We start from the raw sequence: 13,408 nt of genomic DNA, 5'->3' as shown, positions 1-13,408 counted from the left end.
GGGGGCTCAGGTCCTACCCACCCACACCCCTCCTTGTCCTGCTGTAGGGAGAGGGAGACCATCCTAGAAGCTCCACTATCACAGGGTAGGAGAGAGGGAACAGGAGCAGCCAAAGCGCAGGGCTGGGGAGGAAGGCCTTCTGGTGGGGACGTGACCTCAGTCCAGCCAGCAACCAAGAAGGGGGCGAGACCGCGCATCGCCAAGGTCCTGAGAAGGTCCCAGGGGGTCTGTCTCCTTGGTTCTCCCTCTAGGTGACAAGTCAAGTCACGGAGGGGTGGCACACCTGGAGGCCTGCAGGGCGGTGGCACGGAGCTCGGCCTGAACGTGCAGGAAGTAGTAGCTGAGGAACACCCTGCGCTGTAGCAGCAGAAACAGGAAGCAGACGCTGTCCCATAGGATGCCCGCCTCCTCCACGGGCAGCAGGCAGTCCTGGTCGCGGCCCAGCATCTCCTTGGCTGCGGACGGACACGGTCCAGGTCAGGGTCCTGTAAACCGGGTGTCCCGGAGCACCCCCGGGGCCCCGGCCACCCGCTTCGCCCACTCACGGTCGTAGTAGCCCTTGACGGTGCATACGAGGCTGAAGAGCTGGATGACCCAGCAGAAGCTGCTCTGCATCTGCTCCACGAAGACACAGGACAGGAGCTGCGGGCGGAGAAGTGTCAGTCTGGGTGGCAGGGTGGGGCGGAGCCAGGGAGGTGGGGCGGGGCCAGGCGAGATGGGGCGGGGCGGGGCGGGGCGGGGTGGGGCGGGGCCAGGCTCACAGAGAGCATGTTCTTGGAGACGATGACAGTGACGTTGTAAAGGATGAGGCAGTCCCACAGCACGAGGCGGGCACGCGTGTCCTTCTGCTGCAGGCTGGTGCCGAAGAGCAGCAGGTAGAAGCAGGCCAGTAGGTAGCCCAGCCCAAAGATGCTGATGCGCGTGGCCCCCGTGATGAACACCACCACCAGCACCAGCCAGAAGAGGTAGCGGAAGACAGCCACCTTCAGCATGTCGAGGTAGGACCTGCCAGGTGGATGTCACCATGGACTCAGGTCACCACCACCTCCCCGGCAGCCCGGGACCACGGCCCCAGGAGTCCCACAGCCTCTAAGACCCCCACCTGCAGTGGATGAAGTTGGGCACGGGGTTGGGCTCCCCCCGCAGCGGCTCCAGGCGGTCAGTATTGATGCCAGCCATGCGCCGCCACTCCTCCGTGCGCTCGGCAGAGAACACCTGCCACTGCTGTGAGGCGCAGAGCAGCAGGAAGAAGTCACCTGTGGGCAAACGAGAGGCCACTATCATGCCTGGGAAGTGCAGTCCACTTCCTGCCAGCTCAGCCCTTATCCTGGGGTGATGGGGTGTGTGGACAGCGGGACAGAAATGTCCATGCGTATTTACGCCAGCATCCACACACTGCGCGGACATGCACGTGGGTGTCAGAGAACACGCCTGTGTGCATTTTCTCTGTACATGCAGATCTGCATACACAAACCACACGCATCAGGAAATAAGGCCAACTCGAGCCTGACTGCATGCCATGTGGCATCAGTCTCCACACCCGTGTCTGCCCATGTCCACTCCTGCATGCACACCTGTACCCACACCAGTGAGCAGACGTGTGTGTGTGTGGAGTGTGTACATGTGAGATGGGCCTGCGGGATGGGGTACATTCATGGAAAACAGACCCCACAGGGAATGGCAGGACTGGACGCCTGGTGAGGCCTGGACGATGGGCCCCTTGTTGGCTGGAGAGGACCATCAGTGCCCACTCACTGACCATCCCATGGGCATCTGCACGGTCTCAGCAAGGCTGGCAGTGGCGAGTGTGCGTGAGGGGCTGGGGACTTACTGATGAGGTTGGTGGCATTGGGGGCACTGAAGAAATCAGGCAGGTACAGCCACTTGATGAGCGCGGAGTTCATGGGGACGGCCCGGCTCCAGCGCCATGGGTAGTCTGTAGGCAGAGGGTGTGGTCACCCACTGTCCCGACCCACCTCCAACCCCAGTAACCCCAGGAGTCACTCACACACACCCTCTTGCACACAGGCCCAGGGAGCCCAGTTCTCACAGACATTCACTCCAGACACCCTGGGTGGGTGGGGGGATGTGGGTGGGGCACAGGGGTTGAGGGGGGTGGGGCCGGAGCCTTGCGTGTGGGCCACAGCCCAGGTAGACCCAAATGAGGCTTCACTGCTCACCTGTCAGAATGGCTAAAAGAAAACAGTGTGGACGTCCAGTACCAGAGCAGAGGGGAACTGGCAGGACTACCTGGGGTGATCACCCCAGAGAAACAGAAACCATGGCCCCACAGATACCTGCACACTGGTGAACAAGCAAACCTCTATAGCACCTCATCCCTGACATCTCAGACCTGGAGACTGCCCGATGCCATCCAAGGGTGAAAGGTCAAGCCCACTCTGGCGCATCCAAAGCACAGAAAACTGCCTACTAGGGGTCACAAGCCAAGTGGCATCCAGCCCACAGACCAGCGCACCTTGACCCACAGACCAGCGCACCTTGACCCTAAACAGTGTCTCGTGAGAGAAGCCACAGCCTGAGGTTAAACTATCCTACTCACGTGCTGTTCTGCAAACAGCAAACCACAGGGACAGAGACCACGGTGGTTGCTGGAGGCAGGGTTGGGGGGCTGATGGCAAAAGGAGGTGGGGGGTGGGAACCTGCGGGGCACACAGAGCTCCTGCCCTGGTCAGCACCAAAGACTGAATTTTACTACATTACATGGTGCTGGGGGAGCCCAGGACGGAGCGGAGGCTGACAAGGGGTCTAACCTGACAAGGTGCGCATGACACACCTTTGGGCGTGGGGGAGGGTGCAGACGGAGCCACCCTGAGTAGCTTCAGAAGTGGTGTCTTGGGGGAGGGTGCAGACGGAGCCACCCTGAGTAGCTTCAGAAGTGGTGTCTTAACTAAAGACACTGTCCAGCGAGAGAGTGTTGGAGCAGCGACACTCGTAGCAACAACACGGCCGGGACCTGTTCTTGGTTTCTGAATTTCACTTTCCAGTGAAAGAAACCAGGCTCCATGGGGCAGGGGCCACTTTCCTGGGGCGGGGGAGCAGGGCATCTCTTGAGGAGGCAGCACCTCATGGAACCAAGTGAGGGCATGTCCAAGGGCCACACAGGGACTGTGCGAACTCAAAGCCCCAGTGACAGGCGGGAGCAGAAGCCCAGGAATGAAGGCCCAGAATCTGTATGGACAGAGAAACAGCTGGACAGACCAGCGGGGTGAGGAGACAGCTCTCTTACAGAAGATGCCAACTGGGCACCACAGGGGACAAAGTTACCACCAGAAAACCAGACACTCCTGTGGATGGATCCCCTGAGTGGGTGAGGGTTTACATGGGAATGAGACCCTCGCCATGTCCCAAGGTCTCTTCCACAACCACACACGTGACAGAGACGAGCAGCGCCAGGCCCGCTGGTGGAAGGCCATCACCTGCGATGGCATACACCGGCCGCAACGTGATGCCCTGAGACGGACTATTCGCAGCTGCACATTTCTTGCCAGAGACGCATAAACTGGTCTAATGAAATCCATGACGGTGCTGTGTGGAGAGTTTCTAGAGGCAACTGCTTCGTGCTCTGGAAGCCCCAAGATGATAAGAGACAGAAGAGCCCAAGGAGACTGTGGGGCCAGCGCGAGGGGTCTGCTCAGGGGCCTCGGACACAGAGCTGGCGGGTGGGGCCACCAGGGCCGGCCACAGCGGCCTGTGGCTCTGCCCGGCGTCGGGGCCCTGCACCTGTTCCAGTTCTTAACTTGGGTCGCTGTGCCAGGTCAAGTCAGAGGCAGACGCTTCACAACTAAGTGAAGCATGTTTGCAAACTCTGTTCTGCTTCTGCTGCTGCCAAACTCACAGACTGTCAACCAAAGGGGGCATTTCACGGGCCAGGGATCTGCCTTCGACAGACACTGAGAGAGGAAGGGCCTGCCTGGGGGCTCCACGGGCACTGCTGAGATGCTCTGAATGTGAAAGGGAGCACAGGACATTACAAGGCGTCCAGAGAAACCCCTGTACCTGCAGACCGCAGGAAACAGCAGGAGGGGGAGAAACCCAAGCTCCTCTCACAGGACAACTAACAAGTGTGCCAAGAGTAACCGAGCTCAGAACCGATGTCCATCACATGCAGGCCTGCCTGCAGCAGGGAGAGTCTGCAGTGTGGATGTGCACACACAAGACCAAGCCCCAGCCCCTCAGCATGGAGGGCTGACGGCCGCTCACTGTCCCCGTTGTGGGCTGTTCCTGCCCACGTGTTCACCAGCCTCTAAGCCTCGGGCATGGCCCACAGTTCCAAGATCAGGGCTTTCTGCCAGCCCGTGGGCTGACTCTGGAAAGGTCATAACAGAAAGATGATGGAAGGAGACGGCCAAGCGTTCCTGTCAGGTCCTGCTCAGAACCAGCACCCACCAGGGACACGGCCTTGAGGATGCGGCCGCTGAGCTTGGATGGCGCACCAGACCAAGGTGTCGTCCAGGGATGGGCAGCCAAGCGTGGTCACTGCCCTGCACACAGAGGCCTCCACCCTGGGCATACTGGACATGGACTCCAGACAGCCCCCATTAGCCAAGAGGAGCACACGTCTGCTCCCTGGACTATTTTTCAAACTCTCAACCTCTTTGATCATTTGAAACTTTTCAAAATAAAATTTTTGGCAAAAAGAAAACAACAGATTCAGGGAGACCAGTGAACGAGGGGCCAGCACTGCCCCCTAGAGCTGGCACAACTGCGGCCCACAGAACCCACAGAGAGAGAGGGGCCTGACGCCACACCAGGGGCCAGGGCACCCAGCGTGTGCCCAGCCGGCGACCCACTCACCAATGCACAGGGCTGGGGGGACGCCCAGGCACAGCAGGTACTGGTACAGCAGGAAGAGCGCCAGGAACAGGCAGTAATTGGGCCAGAGGTGGGCGATGGCCTCCCGGCGTCGGCGGGTAAGGATGGCCACCAGCCAGCAGCCGTGCAGGATGACCATGAAGTTCATGCGCTGCCCGATCACGTTCACGGCCGCCAGGAAGCAGACCTGGGGTGGCAGAGAGGAAAGGGGTGGCCAGGGTGAGGACAGTGAGCCGGCGGCGGGGGTGGGGGGTCCTCCTGGCTCTGCCTCTGGGTGGCCTTGGGGAGCAGAAGGTGTTGTGCTCAGGATGGGGGCAGCGGCCCATGCCACTCTCCTGGAGGAGCAGAGGCTAAACACATCTCCATGCTGGGGGAATCAAGGTGGGGGCCCCACGACAGAGTTGAGCCCGAGCCCAAGCCCAAGCCCACCTGCAGCTGGGGCCCCCAGCCCCCTTGGTCTGCACCACCCCCCATCCCCTCTAGCCTTTGCTCAGCAAAGGCCCCACAGAGGGTGGCAAGGACCCCTGCAGCTGAGCCCAACCTCACAGAAGGGGCAAGGGTTGACCCCTGCCTCACCTCCAGCCCGAATTTGTAGAAGAAGAAGTTCACGTAGTACTTGAGGCAGCTGGGCAGGTCGTGGTCCAGCCGCTGGCGGGTGCCCTCGGCGCAGACGGCCTGGGCAGGCAGCGGGGCCAGCTGGTGCCGGCGGCGGTGGTAGTCCTGGCTCCGGTACACCATGGCCTCAAACACCAGCAGCAGCAGGATCTGAAGGTGGTTCTGAGGGGCAAGGGCAGTCAGACCCCACCTGCCCCGCAGCGCCCCCTACCCAGCCCACCTGCCTGCTACACTCACCTGGATGTAGCCCAGGTTGGGGAAGCCCTTCCGCACCCCAAACCAGTTGGCGGGGTCGACAGGCCCACGATACAGCAAGGACTGGCGGATCTCCGTCTTCTGCAGGTTCGTACTGTTGGGGAAGGGCTGGGAGAGGAGCGGCGGGCACTGCATGCTGACCTCAGGGATGGACCCCCACCCAGGCCCTCTGCGCCCGCCCTTCCACCGTGGCACGTACCTCCGTGCAGTTGCTGGCGTACTCGTGGGGGTTGACCACCGTGAGCTGGTACAGCATCTTGCACACGATGACGATGCAGGTCCACACGGTGGCCAGGCATGAGGCCATGGGCCGGAAGCGTGGGTAGGGCAGGGCGAAGGCCCAGAGCACGACCAGCAGGAAGTTCAGCACCGACACCTATGGGTGGTGGCGGCCGGATCAGCACCCTCCCCACAGGCCCCTTTGCTCCCCCCCACAGCGCCCAGGAGCCCACGCGGGTGTGCGAGCATGTCCACACTCACCTCCTTCAGGGCCACCCACACGGTGTACAGGGCCACCAGCTTGAAGATGTGCAGCTCCAGCAGGCGCCGCACCAGCACCTGCACGCGGGTGACGATGTCCGAGAAGCCGGTGGCCAGGTCCAGCAGCCGCTCAGCCACCAGGCCCCACTTGCTGGCTGGGGGAGTGGTTGGGGGGACAGTGAAGAGGAGGGGCCTGGGCCGTCCTGTCCTGTGCAGATGGGGCTCCGGGGCTCAAGTCTGGGCACCTTGAACTTACCCTCTGGGACCTGCGTGGCCTGGTGGGGGCTGGCTGTGCCCAGCCCCTCGTCCCTGGGCACCTCCTCCTCTTCCTCCTGCTGCAGCAGTGGGGTCCGGCTCACCGCGTCCTGCCTAGGACAGGGCCCCGGAGTGTCCTTCCCACCTGCGCTCCGGGGATGGCCCTGCAGCCCCTTCCTCTCCTGCCTCCCCCACCCCAGCTCTGGGACCCCGGCTGTGGGTGCTGCAGCCACCAGGTGGGAGCATGGGGCCTGCTGACCTCCCGACCCCTGTGACCCCAGTGGGGCACCTGAAGTTGACAGCTGAGGCCCTACCCCCATTTCAGGTCTCCTGCCTGACACCACCAGCCTCTGCAGACCCCCAGCTCCAGAGGGCAGGCCTACCCAGGCACCCAGTGTGGGGTGCAGGCTCCAGGCAGGGGCCGGTGCTCGGGGTCGGTGAGCTGCATGAAGGGCCGGTGGAAGTAGTGCAGCTGCAGGATGCAGGCGAGTAGGAAGAAGCCAGGGACCAGGATGCTGGAGAAGAGCTCGGACACGCTGAACTGCTCCAGGCCCAAGTCCCCCAGCCTGGGCAGGGAGGCGGGCTAGGGGTCAGCATGGCTGCATGGCCCCCATGGTAGCATCCCGCCCCCCACAGCCCTGCCCCGGACTCACTGCTCATCAGTGAGGCCCGTCAGGTTGCGCCAGTAGGCTGGGAAGTCCTGGAACTGGAAGGTGTAGACGGCTACCAGCACCAGCATGGTATAGGCCACCACCAGCCACCAGAATGCCTTGAGCAGCTTCCGCCACAGGCTGTAGTAGACCTGCCAGCCAACGGGCGCAGTAAGGCCAGCTGTGAGGCCCAACCCCCCTGACTCCGTGCCCCCCTGTGCCCCTGCCCCTACCACTCTGCACCCCACGCCCCGCACCTGGAAGAGGATGAGACAGAGCAGGAAGAGCAACATGTAGACGATCTTGTAGACCACCAGACGGCCAGCAAAGCTGACCACGATGAACATGCCTGCGCACACGTAGATCCAGTACTTGGCGTAGATGCCCCTGACCAGCTCCCCCAGGCTCCGCAGCAGCATCTGCGTCCGCGTGGGCTCTGCAGTGGGTGGGCACGGCATCAGGACCAGGCAGGTGGGGAAGGAGCTGCCCCCCAGTCACCCAACCCTCCCGCCTGCTCACCTGTGGCGGCCACGGTGACCTCCGTCAGCGCCACGGGGGCTCGCGCCCTCCTCAGCAGTTTCTCCTTCACAAACTGGCGCAGCAGGAGCCAGAAGGTCAGGGTGCACAGCAGCTGGGGAGAGGCGGGCAGCATCACTGAGGGGCCCAGGAGAGCCAGAGGCGAGACTGCAGCAGGAAGGTGTCCCCCCACCTGCTATCCTCCTTGCAGGCACGAATTCACACACAAACGCGCACACACTCCCACAGTGGCTCCTACTCACACACAGACCCACAGGTGAACATGGGCTCACATGTGTTTGCAAGCTTGCATGCCCACAGACTCACATGGTGAGGTGTAACCCACAGCCCCACCAGGCCAGCGGTAGCATGGATGCCCGGGTGCAGTGGCCTGTCTCACAAGGGGACACCATGGGGGCACAGAAGCTCACTGGGACCCGGGACCACATGCAGTGCTCACAGAGCCCATCTCAGGCAGACAGGACGGTGCCACCAGCAACGCGAGGTCGTCACACATTCACTTGACAAACACCAATTGAGCAACTATGCTGGCCTTGGCCAGGGGGTCCTGGTGACATCCACACGCGGGCCCTGGGCTGCAGCATGCCCACCACACTGGGAGCCGGGTGAGGGCCGGGCGGACTCACCATGGCGCCCAGGTCCAGGCAGGGGTAGCGGGTATGCTCCAGCCCCAGCTGGCGCAGGCTGACGGGGCCCAGGGTGGTGGGCAGCTCGGGCCGCAGGTCCATGGCCCACACGTAACGCAGGCAGCAGAGCGCCAGCCCATAGAGCAGGATGAAGGGCGAGCAGAGCATGGCCAGCTGGTGGCGGCTGCGCACCGTCCAGATGAGGCAGGCCCAGAGCAGCAGCACGAAGGTCAGCCAGCTGTGGTAGGTGATGCTCCACACCTGTGGGCCGGGCGGGGCAGGGCTGCACGCATGCTCCCCAGGCTGATGTTGTGGGGCCCCCAACAGGAAAGCAAACCTGCCCTGCTGGCCCACCCACAGCACAAACGTGCGCACACACAACCACATGGCTGGTGGCTGGCCTGGACGGCTTGTGGCCCAGCAGGCAGGCTGCAGTCCCACCCACCTCTGGCGACAAGGCACCAGGCCACAATCCTCTCCCGTAACGCCGTGAGAGCCCGTGGGAAGGCCCAGCCCTTGGCTGGTCCTGCCAGTGCCCTTACCATCATGGCGATGAGGGCACACACGTAGCTCTGGTCCATGATGAGGTGGCCCAGGCCGTGCAGCGGAGATGTTGCCTTCGGCTCAGCCAGCCGGGGGCATGCTAGGGTGAGGGTAGGGATCACAGGTGAAGCAGGACCCCCGCTGGGGAGGCTCCAACATCAATAGGGCAGAGCCCCTCACCCATACCTGACTCAGCCCCCAAGTGCAGACAGTGATGGAGCCATGCTCAGCACAGTCTCATAGGGGTTCTGGGGGCAGAAAAGGGCCCAGGCTCCACTCTGACCCTATTCCCAATGTGTCGTGGGACCCTGGCCCATTCTCGCCCCCCTCCCAGCCTTGGTTTCCAAGACTCTAGACAGACAGGGTGGACGAGGTGGCCTCAGTCCCTCCAGCTCTGTGAGTACCCACATCCCCCAAGGCCAGCAGCTTCATCCCTTACTTTGTAAGACGGAAATCGAGGCTTAGGGCAAAAGACAAGAAAGAAAAAGCACCAAAGAAAAACACCCAGACCTGCCCTGGGGACACAGAGCCAGCCTAAGACAGAGCAGTGAATAACTCTGGGACTGAGAGGCAGGCGGACAGGCAAGGGAGATCCCTGCAGGGTTTTGGGTCCGTGAGTGAGTGAAAGTCGCTCAGTCGTGTCCGACTCTTTTTGAACCCATGGACTATACAGTCCATGGAATTCTCCAGGCCAGAATACTGGAGTGGGTAGCCTTTCCCTTCTCCAGGGGATCTTCCCACCCCAGGGATCGAACCCAGGTCTCCCTCATTGCAGGCGGATTCTTTACCAGCCAAGCCATGAAGGTCTGTGGGCAGCCCCAAAGAGGGGTGCAGCTAGAGAGGCCAATACGGCAAGGCCGCCAGGGGGCAGCACTGTATGGCTATATATACTTACAGGTCCGCTGCTGGGCGGCGCTGTGGCCAGTGAGGTCGTGTATGATGCAGTTGTCGTCGGGGTCTGGTGTTGTGGGAGTAGGCATTGTGTGCTGTAGACAAGCCAAGCCCATGAGCCAAGCCTGTGGGCAGGGGCGTGCCGGCCCCACCTCTCAGTCCCGACTCCTCACCTGGGCAGCCCCTTCCTCCTTGATGGCCACAACCCTGGCCTGACCCTGGGGCCACTGGTCCACCTCAGTCAACTCCACCTCCCGTGTGTCATCGTCCCCGGCCGCCTCCTTCCTCTGTGGAGACCAGAGGTGAGGCTCAGCCCCCTAGCCCCGGCCTGAGGGGGTGGGGGACGCAGGGCGCTGGCCTGGGTGCTCACCTGGTCCGCAGGCTGGTGGGTGTGGAGCTTCAGGAGCGAGGTCACCGTGTAGCAGAGCAGCAGCAGGATGCCGGGGCTCACGTACACGGGCCAATCGTGGTCCGCATTGACGACCAGCACGTTGGGGCTGGAGCAGTTGGTGGGGGCCACAAAGTCCTTGAGACCAAACACCCTGCCCATAGAAGGCATGTTGGTGATACTGTGGTGAGGGGGTCACGGGTGCCGGGTGGGCAGGGCTGGGGCAAGGGCAGGGTGGTGCCTGGGGCGACCCCTCACCTGGCCCAGATGCTGGCAGGCGGGAGAGTGGCCTGGGCGAGAGGTGTCTGGTAGCAATAGAGGCAGATGAGATGGCCGGTGCCAAAGCAGCCCACCATGACGCAGAGTGTGTTGAAGCCCAATGGGCTGATGGGAAAATGACAGGCCCACCAGGTGCCAATGGCCAGGAAGAGCAGGAAGTAGACACTGGAGAAGGCTGAGGGGTGGGCAATGCCTGCGGGCCAGGCAGGGGCACACAGGGTCATTCCTGGCTGGGGTGGTGTGACCACCGTCTCGCTGGTCAGTGGGGAGCTTGGCTGCTGAGACCCCTCCCAGTGTGATGGTCAGAGGTGGGGGTCCCAGCCCCCTGCCCAGTGGGTACCTGCCAGTGCGAGCAGCATGATGGCCAGAGTCCGCCCAGCTGCCACAAGCAGCCAGTGCACTGTGATCCGGAACCGGGCGGCCAGCCGAGATCTCCGCGTGGGGGACAGTTCAGGGGCTTCCCGCAGCTCCCCCAGGGAGCCAGCGTCAGCTTCCTCACTGTCATCGTCCTGCCAAGGTCATGGAAGAGCAGAGGTCAGGCATGTGGTGGGGGAGGGGGAGGAGGGAGGAGGGAGTAGAGAGTGGGAAGGAGGAAGAAGGAAGGGGGGAGGAGGAAGTGGGGAGGGAGGAGGGAAAGAGGGAAGGGAGGAGGGAGGAGCCCACCCCTGTGGCCATCTCCCTGGCCCCTCTTCACACCCACTGCTGGCCCTCTGAGGTCACAAGGCTGCTAGCCTGTGTGCACCAGTGCTGCCCTCCATGCCTGCTCTGCCCACCACCTTCCCATGGCCTCACAGCCCTGGAGGCCTTCCTGGAGGTGGCCCACTGCAGCAGTGACACCTTCCTGCCAAGGCCTGGTGCTCAGATGACCCAGGTACCCCTCAGGTGCGTCTTCTTTATCTTCCAACTGCTCCAGGGGCCCCGAGGACAGGGGAGCCCACAGGCTCGTGCATCTGTGCCCCAGGACCCTGGCCTGAGAGCACCCCAGGGGGCGTCCCCAGTGGACGCATGGCAGGGCCACAGGTGTTCCTCACTGTCGCAGAGCGGCTCCACACCCTACTCCCGGCCCACAGCACCTTCCTTATAAGAACGGCAATGGAGGTTTGGGGGTGGGGGCACTCGGGTCACACTGCCAGGGGAGACCACACCAGGGGACAGCCTGCTCTCATTCTGCTGCCCGTGGGGCATCTGGAGAGTGAGGTGGGCCTCCTGGGTGTCCCTGGCCAGCCCTACTGGCCTCACCTGTCCGCGGGCACGGAGACACACCACGGTCTGTCTCGGCCCTGCCTCAAGGTTTCCCAGAACAGACTGTTTCCTGGAATTGGGGAGACGGAGGGAGGCAGAAAGAACAGCCTCTGTGTCAGAAGCCTAGGCCCTGGGTCTCCACCTGAGACATGGGTGCTGGTCTGTGCCTCACCCGTCCTGGCCAAGGCAGCCCTCGGAGTCCAGGCTGAGAGCGTGGGGGAGCCAGGAGCCCTGGTCACACCCCAGCTCCACATCTCCCAGCAGGCAACCTTGGCATGCCCCCTAACCTCTCTGAATCTGTCTTCTGCTTGTCAAATGTAGGTGGGGATCTGGGCAGGCCCCAGGGAGTGCTGCTGGGCCATACCTGTTAGTGCGGAGGGGACAGGGCAGGGCAGGAGGCCCAGCCTTGGGGTCAGAGTGGTACCCAGGGTCCCCCTTTTATATCCTGGAATGGGGGTGGGGGGTCAGCCCTAGAAGGCACAGCAGCCAGGCCTGAGCTCACTCCGCCCACAGCCTGGCTCCAGCTCTGGGAAAGCTGCTGTGGAAAATGAGCGCTTTGGGTGTGGGAAGAAAAGAAGCAGCTGCTGGGCAAAAGGACAGGTGCTGGGGGCCGCTAGCAGCGTCCAGCCTGCCTTGGCCAGTCCCCCAGACCACACCCCCCACCACAGCCCGTCTGAAATGCAGGGCAGGCATGTGCCAAGTTGGGATGGGTGCATGTACACGGATGCATGTGCTTATGGCCCTGCCAGGTGGGGTCGTCTGCAAGGGGTGCTGTGCCTGCTTCTGGCTCAGACCTTAAACGCTGGGTGCCTGTGATGCCTTGCTCTGAGGTCCGAGAGATGATGGGCAGCATGGAGTGGGGGGCTGGCCCCCTCCCTCTGACCCAGGCGTGGGGAACCAGCTAGCTCCTTCCCGTCGGAGCTGTTCCTGGAAGCCCTGGCTCTGCTAACAAGGAAACCAGAGGCTGCTCTGGCCCCTGTGCCTGCCAGTGCCACACGCCATAGGGATTGAGGGAGCCAGCCAGTCAGGGGGCTGCCTCAGCCCCCACTCGACCCCCACAAGTACCTGGAAGAGCCACTTGACCTCCAGGCCCCATGTCTTCTGTGAAATGGGGGTGCCAGCCTTGCCCCCCAGGACTCGGGGGATGGGCAGTCAGTTGCAGGCTGAGCCCCACCCCAGCCTGCGACAGGAAGTGCCCTCTCTCTGGGGACTGAGGCCCTCGTTTCCACAAGCATCAGCAGCCTGACCAAAGGACACTGGGGCTAAGGGTGTGAGCCTGTGTCCCCCACCGCCTACCAGGCAGGGACCCTGGATATCACAGACCTGACCCAGCCCTGGAAACCAGGTCCTAGTGGACAGAGGCTGAGGCCGAGTGTGGGACCCAAACAAGGCTCAAGACTACAGCCCTCGTGCAGGGACAGGAGAGCTGAGCCTTCAACCAGAGAACACGGAGGGAAGACCCAGGGCAGGACCCTAAGGACTCTGATGCAGGGCCCTGCCCTAGGCCTCCAGCCTACACAGCCTCTGCCTTGTCCACAAACCCACCAATGCCCTAGCTGTGGGTGGTGCTCCTCAAACATCCGTCTGTCTGTCCATCCATCAGTCCCCAGGTGCTCCTTGATGGCCAGCACACACGGCCTCCCAGCACCACTGATTCCCTGTGGCCTGCAGCCCTGAAGACCCTCCTCAGGAGCAGCTCTCAGGGAAGATGCTGCCTGCAGCCCCCACACGTGCTGGGACCATGCCCTGCGATGCCAGTGCCCTGCGGGACACACACTTGGCCTCCACTGCTGTCACAGCTCTCCACAGTGGGC

At 62.8% G+C, this 13,408-nt stretch overlaps 1 protein-coding gene across 4 annotated transcripts in view; it reads right to left on the bottom strand.

The window, feature by feature from the left end:
• The window catches only part of PIEZO1 (piezo type mechanosensitive ion channel component 1), a 57,353-nt gene that overhangs the window by 8,358 nt on the left and 35,587 nt on the right, over positions 1-13,408 (bottom strand). For all 4 annotated transcript variants that reach the window (XM_040253671.1, XM_040253669.1, XM_040253670.1 and 1 more), the window contains exons 6-27: positions 10,693-10,861; positions 10,332-10,545; positions 10,056-10,227; positions 9,859-9,972; positions 9,690-9,780; positions 8,794-8,894; positions 8,252-8,512; positions 7,608-7,719; positions 7,346-7,524; positions 7,092-7,240; positions 6,822-7,004; positions 6,440-6,552; positions 6,184-6,338; positions 5,903-6,079; positions 5,686-5,811; positions 5,410-5,610; positions 4,816-5,020; positions 1,832-1,936; positions 1,103-1,256; positions 762-1,005; positions 546-642; positions 284-455 (exon numbers count right to left, since the gene is read on the bottom strand). In XM_040253671.1, the coding sequence (XP_040109605.1) occupies positions 284-455; positions 546-642; positions 762-1,005; positions 1,103-1,256; positions 1,832-1,936; positions 4,816-5,020; positions 5,410-5,610; positions 5,686-5,811; positions 5,903-6,079; positions 6,184-6,338; positions 6,440-6,552; positions 6,822-7,004; positions 7,092-7,240; positions 7,346-7,524; positions 7,608-7,719; positions 8,252-8,512; positions 8,794-8,894; positions 9,690-9,780; positions 9,859-9,972; positions 10,056-10,227; positions 10,332-10,545; positions 10,693-10,861 (3,494 nt within the window). The remainder of the gene's footprint in view (positions 1-283; positions 456-545; positions 643-761; positions 1,006-1,102; positions 1,257-1,831; positions 1,937-4,815; positions 5,021-5,409; positions 5,611-5,685; positions 5,812-5,902; positions 6,080-6,183; positions 6,339-6,439; positions 6,553-6,821; positions 7,005-7,091; positions 7,241-7,345; positions 7,525-7,607; positions 7,720-8,251; positions 8,513-8,793; positions 8,895-9,689; positions 9,781-9,858; positions 9,973-10,055; positions 10,228-10,331; positions 10,546-10,692; positions 10,862-13,408) is intronic.

The sequence above is a fragment of the Oryx dammah genome, unplaced genomic scaffold (genome assembly GCF_014754425.2).
Source record: "Oryx dammah isolate SB20612 unplaced genomic scaffold, SCBI_Odam_1.1 HiC_scaffold_13, whole genome shotgun sequence".
Taxonomy (NCBI): domain Eukaryota; kingdom Metazoa; phylum Chordata; class Mammalia; order Artiodactyla; family Bovidae; genus Oryx; species Oryx dammah.
The sequence above is the reverse complement of the archived record's forward strand: the minus strand, read 5'-3'. Positions and strand labels throughout refer to the sequence as shown.